Source organism: Microcebus murinus, chromosome X (assembly GCF_040939455.1).
Source record: "Microcebus murinus isolate Inina chromosome X, M.murinus_Inina_mat1.0, whole genome shotgun sequence".
NCBI classification, from domain to species: domain Eukaryota; kingdom Metazoa; phylum Chordata; class Mammalia; order Primates; family Cheirogaleidae; genus Microcebus; species Microcebus murinus.
The window spans coordinates 80,512,836-80,529,442 of NC_134136.1; the positions used below are offsets into that span (position 1 = coordinate 80,512,836).

A 16,607-nucleotide genomic window follows, 5' to 3' on the forward strand; every position below is an offset into this window, starting at 1 on the left:
CACACGCAAGCGTGGGGAGAGAAACCTAAGCCGTCAACACTCACACGGTCACCTCAGCAGTGTGCCCAACCTCTCCACGCTTCCGACGGATCCTTCTACAAACTCAGGGAGTCCGCAGGTAGGAGACGCATCCTAGGTGCCTTCTTACCTAAAGGCAGGCCCACATGCAAGCTGTGAACTCTCCGTGTGAGGAGCGAGGGGCCAACCCGGAGACTTCCGTGTGGCCGTCACGAACAACACGTGTACACACGCAGCGGGCGCTGATGCCTATTGTCCGGGGACCTACCACGTGCAGGTACTGAGGCAGGAGCGTAGGTTGCACCTGGGAACAGAAGCCAGCTCCGCCCTCCCACAAAACTCTCACCTGAGTGGGGACAGCCCAAAGGGAGGGCGTGGGCTTCTAAACCGACAACCCGCTTCACCTACACCTGGAAAATAGGTGTGAGCACCAGGGTTTATGCTAAGCTTCACTGCTCGTTGGATGGGGAACAGTTTTTTAAGCGACTAAATTGTCATCATTCCCTGTTACCATAATTCACGCTGACTCCCCGGCATTCGGTTTTGGTGACAAATCTAGGTATATTTTATGTCACTGGAGATGCCCCAATTATGGTTCAAGGAAGATGCATTTCTGAGGCAGATGCCTTGCGGGGGGGGGGGGGGAGCAGGCACGGTTTGCTCTCTTTGACGCCCGCCAGATTGATGAAGAAGTGGGCGCTGTTTGCTTTCGATGAAAAGAGACACCTGCACTCGAATGTTTACAGCAGCGCAGTTCACCATCGCAAAGGTGTGGAAACAACCCAGGTGCCCATCAGTGCATGAGTGGATTAATACAATGTGGTCTCTGTACACCATGGAGTTCTACTCAGCCACAAAAAAAACAACGGTGATCTAGCACCTCTTGTGTTATCCTGGATGGAGCTGGAGCTCATCCTACTAAGAAAAGTATCTCAAGAATGGAAACACAAGCACCACACGGACTCGCCAGCAAATTGGTATCAATGGATCAGCACCTAAGTGGACACATAGGAGTAACATTTATCGGGTGTCAGGCGGGTGGGAGGGGGGGCAAGGGCAATATACGTATCCTTAGCATTTGTACCCCCATAATATGCTGAAATAAAAATAAATAAATAAAGATAAATTTTAAAAAAAAGAAACCCCAGGTCATAACTGGGTGGAACCAGGTCACCCGAATGCGATTCTTTCCAGGGAAGTGGGTGTGACCTACTGGCGGTAGGGCGCGGTTAGGGAAAGTCCCCGTGAGTCAGAGACACTCTTCGTGATGAAAATTGTGCAATGTCGAGGCCAAAGAAGGTCGGGTTTCGCCTTTCCAAGAGCAAGACAGAGAAAAGCATTTCCCGTCCGATCACTCTTAGGGCTCAGGGTTAGCGGACGCCGTCGGGACTTGTTTGAGTCCGTCGGGAAGCTGGCAAAACCAGAACGTGCCTTCCTTCGATACTTTCGGGAGTATTCAAGTCATTATGTGCTCTCGAATCGAATGGATTTGAACACGGTTGTGCCTTTTTTTTTTTGTTTGTTTGCTTTCGTCGTACTTCACTGGGGTTTTTTGTTTGTTTGTTTATATTGTTGGGGTTTGGGTGGAGGAACACGACTATTTGTTCTAAATAAGGTGCTTTCATCAGCAGGTGGTTACCCGAGAGCCTCAGACGTGTGCTCTTGTGGGCAAGCACGCTCCCACCCTCCTGCCGAAAATGGGACCGCAGTGGAGCGTGACTTCAAAGATGAAGAGGACGCGGAGTATTAACCCAAGAACACAGGAAAAAAAAAAAGAAGAAGGATGAAGCAGAGATGAGGTTCAAGGGGAAAGTAGGCTGCAGAGGAATCAGGCATCTAGAAACCCCTGGGTTCTTGGCGGTCGTTGGCAAGCTGGGCTCACGGGCTTAGGACGTGCGCTCACCTGCTTGGGAACAAATCCGCACGCTGCAACTGCCCAACGCGTGGTCATGCTAAGGTGGGCACGCCTGAGCCTCTGCTAAGCGATTTGTGCATGCATGACAATTTTAAACTTTTTAAACAGCCACAGAGGCTCACACGCCTGTAATCCCAGGACGTTGGGAGGCCGAGGCGGGAGGATCGCTTGAGCTCAGGAGCTCGAGAGCAGCCTGAGCAAGAGTGAGACCCCCGTCTCTACTGAAAAATAGAAAAATTAGCCGGGCGTGGTGGCGCATGCCTGTAGTCCTCGCTACTCGGGAGGCTGAGGCAGGAAGATCGCTGGAGCCCAGGAGTTGGAGGCTGCAGTGAGCGAGGCTGAGATCACAGGGACAAGGAAACAACTCCCCAGCCTGCAGGAACTTCTGGTATTGCGCACCTACAAGCCGGTTCCCAGAATCAAACTGTCGGCACGCCCGGTGTCCGGCAGACGGTGACAACTGTGTGCTTTGCAGCAGGGAGGAGACCCGAGCTGAGACGCTGCCTGGGCACGAGTCTCGCTGTCTTCACTCCCCTTTCACGGCTTGTTAGAAAGAACCAAAGCCCGCCCAGACACGGGAGCGCCCCGTGCGTGCCGTATTCTCATCATCTCCAGCCCAAACGGCCCAGGCGATGGCATCGGCTTTCTATTTTTTTTTTTGGAGTATATCACGGCACACCCAAGCATGGCTCGGGAAGGCACGCAACGTCACGCAAGTGGCAGGCCGGAAACAGCACGTGCACGGCCAACAGGTGTGCGGGAAGGAGCTCCACGGCACTGGTCACCAGGGAAAAGCAAATCGAAACCAAAACGCGGCGTCACCTGGCACCTGTGGGCACGGCCGCCGTCAGGAAGACGGGCGACGGTGAGAGTTGGGGAGGGGGGTGTGCAGAAAAGGACACCCCCGCACGCTTTTGGCGAAGACCGTACACGGACTCGGGTGTTGGGGACAGCCGTCTGAGGGTTCCTGGAACAACGAGCATCCGCACTGGCCCGTGGTCCGGCAATCCCACTGCTGGGCGCACACACGAGGGAATCGAAATCTCCGCGTCGGAGAGATAACCCGCACGCCTGTGCTCGCGGCACGCAGCACCGCTCCGGACAGCCGGGGCGCGGAACCGGGCCCGGTGCGTGCCCGCCAAACGGACGAGCGGGTGAAGAAAAGGGGGTCTGCACCCACAGCTGAAAAGTGGCCAGCTTGTCGTAAGAGGAGACTCCGGCAGCTGTAAGAACACGGCGCACCTGCGGGAGCGTGTTCGAAGTAAGACAGCCAGGCGGAGACGCGCAGCCAGGGCGTGACCGCAGCACGCGTGTGAGAGCGGGAAGCACGGATGTAGCACGGATGTCACGGAAGCAGGGAGGGGACGTGGTCGCCGGGCCGGGAGGGTGGGAGCGAGGCAGGAAGGCGGGAAGGTGCAGCCTGCAGTTCTCAGGGACCCATGGAGTCCAGAGACGGGACCCGCGGCCCGAGGAGCATGGCTGGCAACGCCGCACGCCGGGAGTCTGCCGGGGAGGGCGTTTGCGGTGTTCATACAACACACACACGCACACGCGTGTGCACACACACGTGTAAGGGAGCCACGGAAGGCCACGGGGTGTGTTACGTGGCTTGACCATGGTCATCATCTCACTGTGTGTGCCCACAGCAAAGCATCACCTACGCCTTCAACGTACGCAATGCAAAATTAAACAGATAAAAAATAAATAAAAATTTTTTAAAAATAAAAAACAGTAAAAGTAAAGACTAAAAATTAAATTTAGAAATTAAATAAAAATAAAAATTAATTAAATTGAAATTAATTAAAATTATTAAAATAAAAAGCCAAAACTTAGATAAAAATAAAATAATAATAATTAAAAATAAAAATAAAAGTCTTTAAAAAATAGTAGTAAAAACATATATAAATAAATAAAAATTTATATTAAAACTTTAAAAATTAATAAAAAATAAAAATAACAATAAATTTTAAAATAATAAAAATATAAAAATTTTAAAACGAAAATTAAAATAGTATAAAATAAAATTATTTCAAATAATTAAAAAATAACATAATAATTACATGTAATTAAATATAAATATAACATATATTTATATTATAAACAATAAAAATTATTTTGTTACCATACATTTTATATATTTACACATGACCTGTAACTATATATATATAACATAAGATATATATAAAGCATATATGAACAATTAAAATAATTAACAATATAAAAACCTTAAAAAACACATAGAAAATACTGTTTGAAGCGGAAATCGGCAAGTAAATTTTCCACGCGCATTTGGGGCCAGGTAGGCGCCGGAGGACGCACACGCCTTGCACCGTGCGGACACGCATGGAGAGCCCGGCAGAGGCTGGCTGAGAGTGTGAAGGCCGCTCACGCCCCTGTCTGACCCGTCTCCGGCCCCGCCCCCACCGCGGGGCGGCACCTGCCGGCAGGAGCCCCGAGCTCGGCGGCGAGGAGCAAACGCGGGTCCCGGGCTGTGGGCAAGCGGCCCAGATGGGACAGAGCGCGGCCCATGAGCTCGCCTTCCCGGCAGCCGGCAGAGCCGGGCGGTGCGGACCTTGCATGCTGCCACATCCTGCTGCACCCTGCTCTCCAACAGGACCACAACCCCCCACGAGCAAGGCACAAAAGTAGAGCCGTTCTCTCTCCAAATGCCACGTGGCACATGGCGGCTGCCACCGTCCTGCATCCTCGCCCCTCATCCCACACCCGGAGTCCGGAGCTCAGCCCTGAGCAGCCCGGCCACCCACCCCGAGAGAAACAGCCGCTGGGCCATCGTCCGCCAGACGGTACCTCTGTCATTCAAGGTCTCTTCTTTGATTTTGCTCACGACCTCTTCGGCTTTGCCTTCATTATTTCCAGCTGAAACGAAACAAACAAACAACATATGTAAGCTACCGTCATCTAGAAACCGCTAACCACGAAAAACAAAAAAAGGCTTTTGCCCGAAGGAGAACACAAGCCCTGACAGGTGCTCCGGGTGGATTTCCCCTGTTCCGGCGTTCAGTTTGACAGTCAGAGCCACTGGGGCTCACTCGGCCTGTCAACTTAACATCCGCTTTCTTTAGCCCGAATTGGCAAAAAGCAGAAATGCTTCTGGACATTTGGCTTTTGAATAACGACAGAGGCGCGAGGAGCCTGGCGGCATAATTTGCACGAGAAACAAGGATAGCATGAGGATAAAAATGTGCACGAAAATGTCAGGATGCTAATAGAACTTTCTGGGGATCTCTTGGTCAAGGTGCACCCCTGTGTTAACTAACAATGGCAGGCCACTCCCACCACGTGTCCGGGGTTTCTTATATCCACCATCCATGAATCCATAAACACGTCCACGTGCGGTTCCAGCAACGTTCATTTGGAAAGACGGGAACAGGTGTTTTATGTCCAACGGATACTAACGGGTTAAATTAAAGACCAGGAGGAGCCCGGGCGTGGTGGCTCACGCCCGTAACCCCAGCACTCTGGGAGGCCGAGGCGGGAGGATCGCTTGAGCTCAAGAGTTCGAGTCCAGCCTGAGCAAAGGCGAGACCCCGTCTCTACCAAACTAAAAAACGAAAAGGAAAAAAAAAAAAAAAAAAAAATTAGCCAGGCAACTAGAAAGGAGACCTCGTTTTGCGTGGTGATTGCATAATTTTTTTCATCGTGGAAACTCTTTCAGTGAAGTGTCAAACTTTTAAGTGTCCTCTCCCTGCCCAAAGGGGGAAAAAATAAATAAATGAATAAAAGGAAAACCAAGCGAATAAATAAGCATTGCGGGCAACGCTCACGTGAATTAGCTTCATGGGGCCATTTCCAAATACGTACATAGAGCTTTCATTTCGTAGTACACTGTTAAAATATACAAGTTTTACGTCCGCAATTAAAACAAGTAAGCAAATAAATTTTTTAAAGTTTTATACATGCCACACATGGTACTGTTGGGCAGTACAAAGTCTAAGTGGAGCCAAGGTACTTTTAAGGGGCAGTTAGTTACCATTTTGATGACCATATAAACACAAGTCCCATTCCTATGGACTGAGTCATAAAACAGGGATTTTTTAAAAATCTGAAAGAAGCAATGAAATTTCCACTTATTAAAAAAAAAAAAAAAATTTTTTTTTTTTTTAGCCCAAACCAGGGTCACCAAACTCTGGCCAAATGTGGCTGTCAGCCTGTTGTACAAAAAAAAAAAAGTTGTACTAGGACGTCAATCTACTCATTTTTTGAAATATTATCTGTGGCTGATTTCCTACTACAATGGCAGAGTTGATAGTTGTGAGAGAAAACTATGAAAACTTTTATTAAACAGCTTACCGATCTCTGGTCTAAACCTTAGAGGACAGATCATTAAGCATTATGATGAAATAATGATTCCCACCCCCACCACCAAAATAATATTTTGAAACAACCAGAGCTGAAATACGGTGAACAGATGGGCAACTGAATACTGGATGTATTTCCAGCTACATTCACGTGCCCGAGCCCGGGCCAGGTGATGATCTGGGTTCGCTTTCAAGTAATCGATTGTTCTTTAAATATTAACAGCTTGGAGAATTAAAAGTTGGAGGCGGAATACAGCCGTCTCTTACGATGCATTTGACATAAGATTCCTTAAGTGTCCAACAATAACTTTTTTCATTAAGTGACTCTGAATCAAACTGTCATGCAAAAATAAAAAATTGCCTCTCTGGGGATATAGCCAATTATCCTCAAAGCCACACGGAGGAGTTCAGACTCCGTAACTGATTGGGTTGGCGTGAGAGGTCAAAACTGAAATGCATGGTGAAAATTAAACACAGATGCAGAATCTCCACGGGGAAGCAGACACAGGGAGGGTGAGGAAACAGAGTGTACTCCCTGTTTATGCCAAGAAGGAAGGACACACTTGGTGCTGGCCGGTACTACTCCTGGTACTCAGCGAACATCACCTAAGTGAGGTGGTAGCACCCCACCCGGGGCTCCAGCCCTCCCTGCACCGGTACCAGGAGGTCACCTACCTGTGTCCATGGCAGGGTGCCTAAAGGACGAACTCGCTGAACCAGACCTCATCCTGACCTAACCACACCCCACACGACTGTGATCTGATCCAACCAGATCTCATTATGCTAGTGCAGAAAGAGACTTCAACACAACCTAAGCAAACCACACCTCGTAGTGCTCTAAACCGACCAGTGTTTCTGAACCCAACAAGATGACATGACTTTGTCATGTCCTACCCAACTTCCTCTTCAGGAAGTAACCAACCTAGACCTTATTGTGAACTGATACAGCTACACATCACATGGCCTACCCAACTAGATCTCATCAAAACCTAACCCAACTAGAACTCATGTGACCTACCAACTAGACCTCATATGACCTAATTCAACTAGATCTCATCATGCCCTAATACAACTAGACCTCACATGACCTACCCAACTAGACCTCATATGACCTAATTCAACTAGATCCCATCATGCCCTAATACAACTAGACCTCATATGACCTACCAACTAGACCTCATATGACCTAATTCAACTAGATCCCATCATGCCCTAATACAACTAGACCTCACATGACCTACCCAACTAGGCCTCATATGACCTAATTCAACTAGATCCCATCATGCCCTAATACAACTAGACCTCATATGACCTACCAACTAGACCTCATATGACCTAATTCAACTAGATCTCATCATGCCCTAATACAACTAGACCTCACATGACCTACCCAACTAGACCTCATATGACCTAATTCAACTAGATCCCATCATGCCCTAATACAACTAGACCTCATATGACCTACCAACTAGACCTCATATGACCTAATTCAACTAGATCTCATCATGCCCTAATACAACTAGACCTCACATGACCTACCCAACTAGACCTCATATGACCTAATTCAACTAGATCTCATCATGCCCTAATACAACTAGACCTCACATGACCTACCCAACTAGACCTCATATGACCTAATTCAACTAGATCCCATCATGACATAACTCAACTGGACCCCACATGACCTACCCAACTAGACCTCATATGACCTAATTCAACTAGATCCCATCATGACATAACTCAACTGGACCTCACATGACCTACCCAACTAGACCTCATATGACCTAATTCAACTAGATCTCATCATGACATAACTCAACTGGACCTCACATGACCTACCCAACTAGACCTCATATGACCTAATTCAACTAGATCTCATCATGCCCTAATACAACTAGACCTCACATGACCTACCAACTAGACCTCATATGACCTAATTCAACTAGATCTCATCATGCCCTAATACAACTGGACCTCATATGACCTACCCAACTAGACCTCATATGACCTAATTCAACTAGATCTCATCATGCCCTAATACAACTAGACCTCACATGACCTACCAACTAGACCTCATATGACCTAATTCAACTAGATCTCATCATGCCCTAATACAACTGGACCTCATATGACCTACCCAACTAGACCTCATATGACCTAATTCAACTAGATCTCATCATGCCCTAATACAACTAGACCTCACATGACCTACCCAACTAGACCTCATATGACCTAATTCAACTAGATCTCATCATGCCCTAATACAACTAGACCTCATATGACCTACCCAACTAGACCTCATATGACCTAATTCAACTAGATCTCATCATGACATAACTCAACTGGACCTCACATGACCTAACCAACTAGACCTCATATGACCTAATTCAACTAGATCTCATCATGCCCTAATACAACTAGACCTCACATGACCTACCAACTAGACCTCATATGACCTAATTCAACTAGATCTCATCATGCCCTAATACAACTAGACCTCACATGACCTACCCAACTAGACCTCATATGAACTAATCCATCTAGATCTCATCATGATACAACTCAACTAGATCTCATATGACCTAATCCATATGGATCTCCTGAGGACGTAACTCAACTAGACCTCACATGACCTACCCAACCAGACCTCATATGACCAAACTCATCTATATCTCATCATGACATAATTCAACTAGACCTGCCCCAACTAGACCTCATATGACCTAATCTAGCTAGATCTCATCATGACATAACTCAACTAGAACTCACATGACCTATACAACTAGACCTCATATGACCTAATCCAACTAGATCTCATCATGATGTAACTTAAATAGACCTCACATAGCCTGCACAACTAGACCTCACATGGCCTACCCACATAGACCTCATCATGACTTGATACAACTAGATCTCATATGACCTAACTCAACTAGGTCTCATACAACTTAACTGAACTAGACCTCACATGATCTACCCAACTAGACTTCATCATCACCTAAACCACCACACTGAGGCAGAAAAAAAAAAAAAAAAAAGAGCAGAGAGAGGTGGGGCATTATTTTTTTCTTCCAACACTGCCTAGTTTTGCTAAGATTAAGAAAATGAAGAAGGTCACTACCCTGGAGGTGCCACGGGGCAAGGACAACCAGCAGTGGATGCCACGGTCCTCTCTCTCTCAGCCTGGAGGGTCTTCTCCCCATGCTCCTCCACCATCACTGGGGCCACCAGCCCACATCCATCCAGCCCTCAGAGAGGACCTATTACTTCCTCCGTTCAAGAGCCAGCACCATTTTGACCAAGTCATTTCAAATGATGGCAGAAGTTCCAGACATTTCAAATCCTGGAAAACTTGTCATGCCTTTAATGATACAAGAGACACTGCCCCACCACGAACACCACAGAAGATCAAAACCAGGATGTTCAAAACCATCTCCATCTCACAGCCAAATCTCAGAGACCCCCACCCTGTCTCTGATTTGCTCAGCTCTCAGGGAGATGTAAACAGGTCATGGAGGTGCTAAAGTTCCTATGAAGTTCTAGAAGGTGCATCCTCAGGCATGCCCCATTCCCCAAACAGTCTCTGCATCTCACATCCACCTCTTTTCATCTGGCGGGACGCAACGGACTGGATGTCTATGCCCCCCCCCCGCCCCCCGCCGCCCTGCAAAGTCACAGGTTGAAATCCCTACCCTCCAGGTGGTGGTGTTAGAAGATGAGGCCTTTGGGAGGTGATGAGGTCATGAGGGTGGAGCCTGATGAATGGGCTTAGTGACCTCACAAGAGACACCCCGGAAATCTCCCCTTGCTGTTGGCCTGCCATGTAAGGATACAAAAAGAAGGCGCCACCTGTCATCTGAAAGAGCTTGCACCAGAACCTGACCCCACTGGTCCCCGGAGCTCACACTTCTAGCTTTAGGAAAGTAAGTCTCGGCTGTTCACAAGGCACGCAGTCTATGGTATTATTTCTTATTGCAGAATATTACGGGGGTACGAACGTTTTGGTTCCATAAATCGCTTTTGTACCATTTGAGTCAAAGTTGTACGTGTGCCCATCCCCCAGACAGTGTGCATCGTACCCGCTAGGTGTGAATTTACCCGTCCCCTCCTCCCACTCCCACCTGCCTGACACCCGATGAATGTTACTACTATATGTGCACTTAGGTGCTGATCCATTAATACCAATTTGATGGTGAGTCCATGTGGTGCTTGTTTTTCCCATTCTTGGGATACTTCACTTAGCAGGATGGGCTCCAGCTCCATCCAGGATAACACAAGAGGTGCTAGATCACCATGTTGTTTTTTTGTGGCTGAGAAGAACTCCATGGCGTTCTAATAGACCACATTTTATCAATCCACTCATGCATGGATGGGCACTTGGGTTGATTCCACATTTCTGCAACTGTGAATCGCGCTGCTATAAACATTTGAGTGCAGCTGTCTTTTTTACAGAATGTCTTTTTCTTCCTTTGGGTAGATGCCCAGTAATGGGATTGTTGGATCAAACGATATTTTTCAATAGCTGCCCTAAAACGGCTAACACAAGGGAGTCATGGACATTGATGAAGCTGACAAGGTCAGGAAGTTGTCAAGAACTCTCAACATTTCCCCGTCTGTTGAGAGAATGGATAAAAGAAAACATGCTTGGGTGGGACTTAGAACACATCGCTGAGGAAATGAGCCATTTGATGGGGACAGCACTGAAGTGCCCCAAAGCTGATCAACTGCTCCCAAAGCCTGACAAGTAAACACAACTCCACAGACCCTGCCACCTCCCAAGAGGAGGGCGGTCGGTTCTAGAAGGAAAGGAATCGCCCATCAGAAACTATTATTTCAAATGAACGTGAAACTCGGGAAGGGTCATAAAAGAGAAAAAATTAGAATAAGCAGACAGGATAGGCCGGACGTGGTGGCTCACGCCTGTCATCCTGGCAATCTGGGAGGCCGAGGCGGGAGGATCGCTCGAGGCCAGGAGTTCAAGACCAGCCTGAGCAAGAGCGAGGCCCCGCCTCTACTGAAAATAGAAATTAATCGACCAACTAAAACATATACAGAAAAATTAGCCGGGCATGGTGGTACATGCCTGTCGTCCCTGAAAATAGAAAGAAATTAATCAGCCAACTAAAAAAATATATATAGAAAAAGTTAGCCAGGCATGGTGGTGCATGCCTGTCGTCCCAGCTACTCAGGAGGCTGAGGCAGGAGGATCGCTTGAGCCCAGGAGTCTGAGGTTGCTGTGAGCGAGGCTGATGCCATGGCACTCACTCTAGCCCGGGCAACAGAGTGAGACTCTGTCTCAAAAAAAAAAAAAATAAATAAAAATAAAAACAGGATAAAAGAATAGAAAACAAAGTTTTGCATTCATGGTTTACAAAAGCGAAAAAGGCTCAAACTGGGGAGTGTGAGTCTAACTGGGTTACAAGAGCGAGCTAAGTGTTAGGGGAAGCCACATGGACCACGCCCTCCAAGGAGAACAGAAGGCCACACAGGGTGGGGTGTGGGGTGCCCTAGCTGGGCCGAAGATTCCTGGGGTTCTTGCAACTCAGGGGATCCGTGAGTTTTTTATGGGGAGGATGGGTATCATTATCCTAAACATCCACCCAAGGAAGGTGAGCATTTCCTTCCACTTCCAACGAAAGCATCAAAACACCAAGGTGTGCGTGGGATTTGTGACCAGCAGAGACACCATCACCATGGAGATTTTCACGCCACCATTTAGGTTGGCACACTGACAGCCACGCTAGGAGAAAAAAAAAAATTTTTTTCCCCCTGGGGCCAAGGTGTTTTACTAAAACAAAACCATCCTTTCTAATTTGCTATTTCTCATTGTTTTCTGCGCGTGAGTTATTTACAACGCAATCCGAGTTTTCAGATTGACGAATAAACTGCCAACATTCGTTGTAACAGCAAGAACATCAACAACTAAGATTTCCATGGACCAATTGCAGAGTTTTGCTTCACAGGGTCAAAACGAGCCTGAGTTAAATACAACTCGCGTGGGCAGTCGGTGTGTTAAAGATTACTCCAAGCGAAGTTCAAGGTCACCAAAGTTTAGAACTAACTACGTCAGCTGTTAAACACACCAGCAGAAGAAACCAATACTCTAAAAACTCGTTCCCATGAATGGGCATCATTGTGTTTGCTCAAAATTCACATATTTGGAGATGGGTCTTTAGAGAGGTGATTGAGGTAAACTGAGGTCACTCGGATGGGCCCTGATCCAACAGGACCGGTGTCCTTATGAGCAGGGGAGAGACGAGGACACAGACAGGCACAGAGGGACGACCCGTGGGGACACAGGGAGGAGATGGCATCTACACGCCCAGGAGAGAGGACCCCGGAGGAACCATCCCTGAGACACCTGGATCTGGGACTTCCAGCCTGCAGGATATGAGGCCATAAATTTTGTTTGTTTATGCTGCCCAGTAAGTTGAGGTATGTTGTTATATTAATAGCAGCCCAAGCACGCTAATAAAGATATACGTCGTTTATTCCACTGAGCCACGCCGGAAAAATACACGACCCATAAAGAAGCACAAGCTACACGCATGTCTCGAAGAATATGACAGTTGTCTTGTCTTTCCCCGTTTTTGAATATTTGCCTTTACGGGTTTTCTGTATCTGACTGCCTTTTGTGTGTAGAAAAATCACTATTTGTTTGCAAACATCTGTAAAATAAACACCCGAGAGCGTCTCTCACATTAGGAATACCACGCCAGGAACTGTAAAAAGCATCACCTTTGATGAGCTACATGCATGTGCCAAAGAACATGACAATTTTCTGTCCTTCCCGGTTTCTGAATATTTGCCTTGACGGCTTTGCTGCGTAGGAAACACTACAGCATTTTCTACAGAGAGAACGAAGATCTCCTATACGGGAATCAGGATTTATTCGCAAACCCCTGGACGTGAAGCCCTCGGCATCTCACGTCAGGCGGGACACACGGGCAACAACGGTAGGAAGCGTCACCTATGATAACATGCATGCCCAGCCTGGCCAGATACTTCGCCGTGGCGTAGCCAATCCCATCGGTCCCGCCGGTCACGATGGCCACGCGGTCAGGCTGCGGGGGAAACACTGAAAAAGAAGAAAAGAAAAAAGAAATCAACATAAAGTTTCAGAGCAGAGCACCCCTTGCAAAAACCGAGCCTCCAGAGATGTGCTCGGTGCAGGACGCCAAAAAAAAAAAAAAATCAAGGCTTTAATGATTTACGGCTCTGCTCCCCTTGTGCTCGTCCCCACCGGCTGGCTGGGGATGCAGGAATGTAAGAAAGTGGATCAGCCCTGAGTAATGACAGGGTGGAAAAGACACCTAATAACGCCCCCCTCCCGCCCTGCTGCCCAGGCTTTGGCAGTTTCCGGAACCTGCTGCCCACGGTGAGGTCCGCGCGAGTGGACCCTTTGCAGCAGAGGCCGGTATGAATCCCGGAGTGCGGTGGCTCACGCCTGTCATCCTAGCACTCAGGGAGGCCGAGGTGGGAGGATCGCTCGAGGTCAGGAGTTCGAAACCAGCCTGAGCAAGAGCGAGACCCGTCTCTACTAAAAAAATAGAAAGAGATTAATTGGACAACTAAAAATACATAGAAAAAATCAGGCGGGCGTGGTGGCGCATGCCTGTAGTCCCAGCTACTCGGGAGGCTGAGGCAGGAGGATCGCTTGAGGTCAGGAGTTAGAAACCAGCCTGAGCAAGAGCAAGACCCTGTCTCTACTAAAAAATAGAAATTAATTGGCCAACTAAAAATATATAGAAAAAATTAGCCGGGCTTAGTGGCTCATGCCTTTAGTCCCAGCTACTCGGGAGGCTGAGAGGTAGGAGGATTGCTTGAGCCCAGGAGTTTGAGGTTGCTGTGAGCCAGGCTGACGCCATGCCATGGCACTCTAGCCCCGGGCAACAGAGTGAGACTCTGTCTCAAAAAAAAAAAAAAAAAAAGACTCCTGGAGCAACCTCTGCTCTGCAGCCGGTGCTAAGCAGGGCTTGAAACACAGGTGTTGTTGTGATTTAGGAAGGGCGAGGCCAAAGACAGATCAACAGATCAGAAGAGAACCATCACTGAAGGGAGGGATTGTTACTTGTTACTCGTGGTTTGCAAGAGGAGGAGGGTGCAAGCCACGCCGCCATGGAGGCACCAGGCTAGTGAGGAGGCAGAGAGAGAGAGGCTGAAACCGGAGGCCACGGCCTCTATTATCATGGTTTCCGAGGGAGGGGAGAGGAGAGGCAGGGTCAGCAGGCCAGGCACTGGCTGGGGCGAATGCTTCCCTCAGGGTAGGGGCCTGGGGCTGCCCCCAGGGGTCCAAGTCTGGCTCCGAGGGGGTCAGAGCAGGGGGACGGTGTGCAGGAGCGGGGAAACTCCAGCAAAGTAGGGCTGAAGGTGTGGCTTCTGCACGGATTGAGGTGCACACACGAGGGGCTCACGGGTGGGCCGCCAGCGGCCCTAGGAAGTGGCGAGCTCTGCCAGGGGGGCCGTCTCTCCAGGGCCAGAGAAACCTTGATGGCAGAGTATATCACACAGAAAACGAAAGACACCATGGATACCGTTTGCTCAAGGGCGGCTGAATTGAGAGGTGCAGACAGCAGCGCCTCCCGGGAATTCCCGATGGAAATGAGTGGTCCATGTGTTAGTTGGGAATGGTGTTTAGTGAATTGTGTTTACTTAGTGAAATGTGTTATGGAATTATGTTTCCTTCCTTCCCTCCCTCCCTCCTTCCTTCCTTCCCTCCCTCCCTCCTTCCCTCCCTCCCTCCTTCCCTCCCTCCCTCCTTCCTTCCTTCCCTCCCTCCTTCCTTCCCTCCCTCCTTCCTTCCCTCCCTCCTTCTTTTCCTCCCTCCTTCCTTCCTTCCCTTCTTCCTTCCTTTCCTGCTTCCTTCCTTCTCTCCCTCCTTCCCTCCCTCCTTCCTTCCTCCCTTCCTTCCCTCCCTCTTCTTTCCCTCCCTCCTTCCTTCCTTCCCTCCTTCCCTCCCTCCTTCCTTCCTCCTTTCCCTCCTTTTCTCCTTCCTTCCTTCCCTCCTTCTTTCCCTCCTTCCTTCCCTCCTTCCTTCCTTTCCTGCTTCCTTCCTTCTCTCACTCCTTCCCTCCCTCCTTCATTCCCTCCTTCCCTCCTTCCTTCCCTCCCTCCTTCCCTCCCTCCTTCCTTCCTTCCTTCCCTCCTTCTTTCCCTCCCTCCTTCCTTCCTTCCATCCCTCCTTCCCTCCTTCCTTGCCTCCCTCCCTCCTTCCCTCCCTCCTTCCCTCCCTCCTTCCTTCCTTCCCACCCTCCCCCCTTCCCTCCCTCACCACATCAGCATGGCGTCCAACCTTGCACCCAGCCCACAGGAAAATAAATCTGCACACCACGGTCGGCGCCGTCACTCCCTGGGGGAACACCAGGCACCCCAGCCACTGGGACGTGTGTGGCGACAGTCCAGAACCTGCCAGAGCTCACCCTGTCCCGTGGGGAGTGAGCCGCAGAGAGGACGACGCAGAGCCAGGAGAGGGGACTGCGGGGCGCTGCGGGCAGTCCCGACAGAGGGTCACAGCAGAACCGCCCCCCGGAGAGAAGGTGGCCTCTGAGCTGAGCTAAGAGGGTCAGCGCAAAGGTCCTGCAGTCCCGGAACATTCCAGAAAGAGCCAGGAGTCCGGCTGGCTGCAGCCCAGCAGGTGCAGAGCGGAGAGAGAAGAGGGAAGGAGGCTGAGGCTGAGTCCCCGACGCATGGGAGCCTCTGTGTGGGACGCAGGGCGTCGGCCGGCTCTGAACCGCGTGTGCGTGCGCTGTGCGTCTGGGGAGAGGGGACGCGCACAGTGGGGCGGGCACCGCGGGACACCCAGGCAGGGCCGGAGCCGTGCGTCTGGGGAGAGGGGACGCGCACAGTGGGGCGGGCACCGCGGGGCACCCAGGCAGGGCCGGGAGTCGTGCGTCTGGGGAGAGGGGACGCGCACAGTGGGGCGGGCACCGCGGGGCACCCAGGCAGGGCCGGGAGCCGCGCGTCTGGGGAGAGGGGACGCGCACAGTGGGGCGGGCACCGCGGGGCACCCAGGCAGGGCCGGGAGCCGTGCGTCTGGGGAGAGGGGACGCGCACAGTGGGGCGGGCACCGCGGGGCACCGAGGCAGGGCCGGGAGCCGTGCGTCTGGGGAGAGGGGACGCGCACAGTGGGGCGGGCATCGCGGGGCACCCAGGCAGGGCTGGGAGCCGTGCGTCTGGGGAGAGGGGACGCGCACAGTGGGGCGGGCACCGCGGGGCACCGAGGCAGGGCCGGGAGCCGTGCGTCTGGGGAGAGGGGACGCGCACAGTGGGGCGGGCATCGCGGGGCACCCAGGCAGGGCTGGGAGCCGTGCGTCTGGGGAGAGGGGACGCGCACAGTGGGGCGGGCACCGCGGGGC

General features: G+C 50.2%; 1 protein-coding gene across 1 annotated transcript in view; it reads right to left on the reverse strand.

Moving 5' to 3' along the window:
• DHRSX (dehydrogenase/reductase X-linked) overlaps positions 1 to 16,607 on the reverse strand; it is a 148,702-nt gene that overhangs the window by 99,500 nt on the left and 32,595 nt on the right. Inside the window, exons 2-3 of the mRNA XM_075999110.1 lie at positions 13,223 to 13,330; positions 4,742 to 4,810 (exon numbers count right to left, since the gene is read on the reverse strand). Coding sequence (XP_075855225.1) covers positions 4,742 to 4,810; positions 13,223 to 13,330 — 177 coding nt within the window. The remainder of the gene's footprint in view (positions 1 to 4,741; positions 4,811 to 13,222; positions 13,331 to 16,607) is intronic.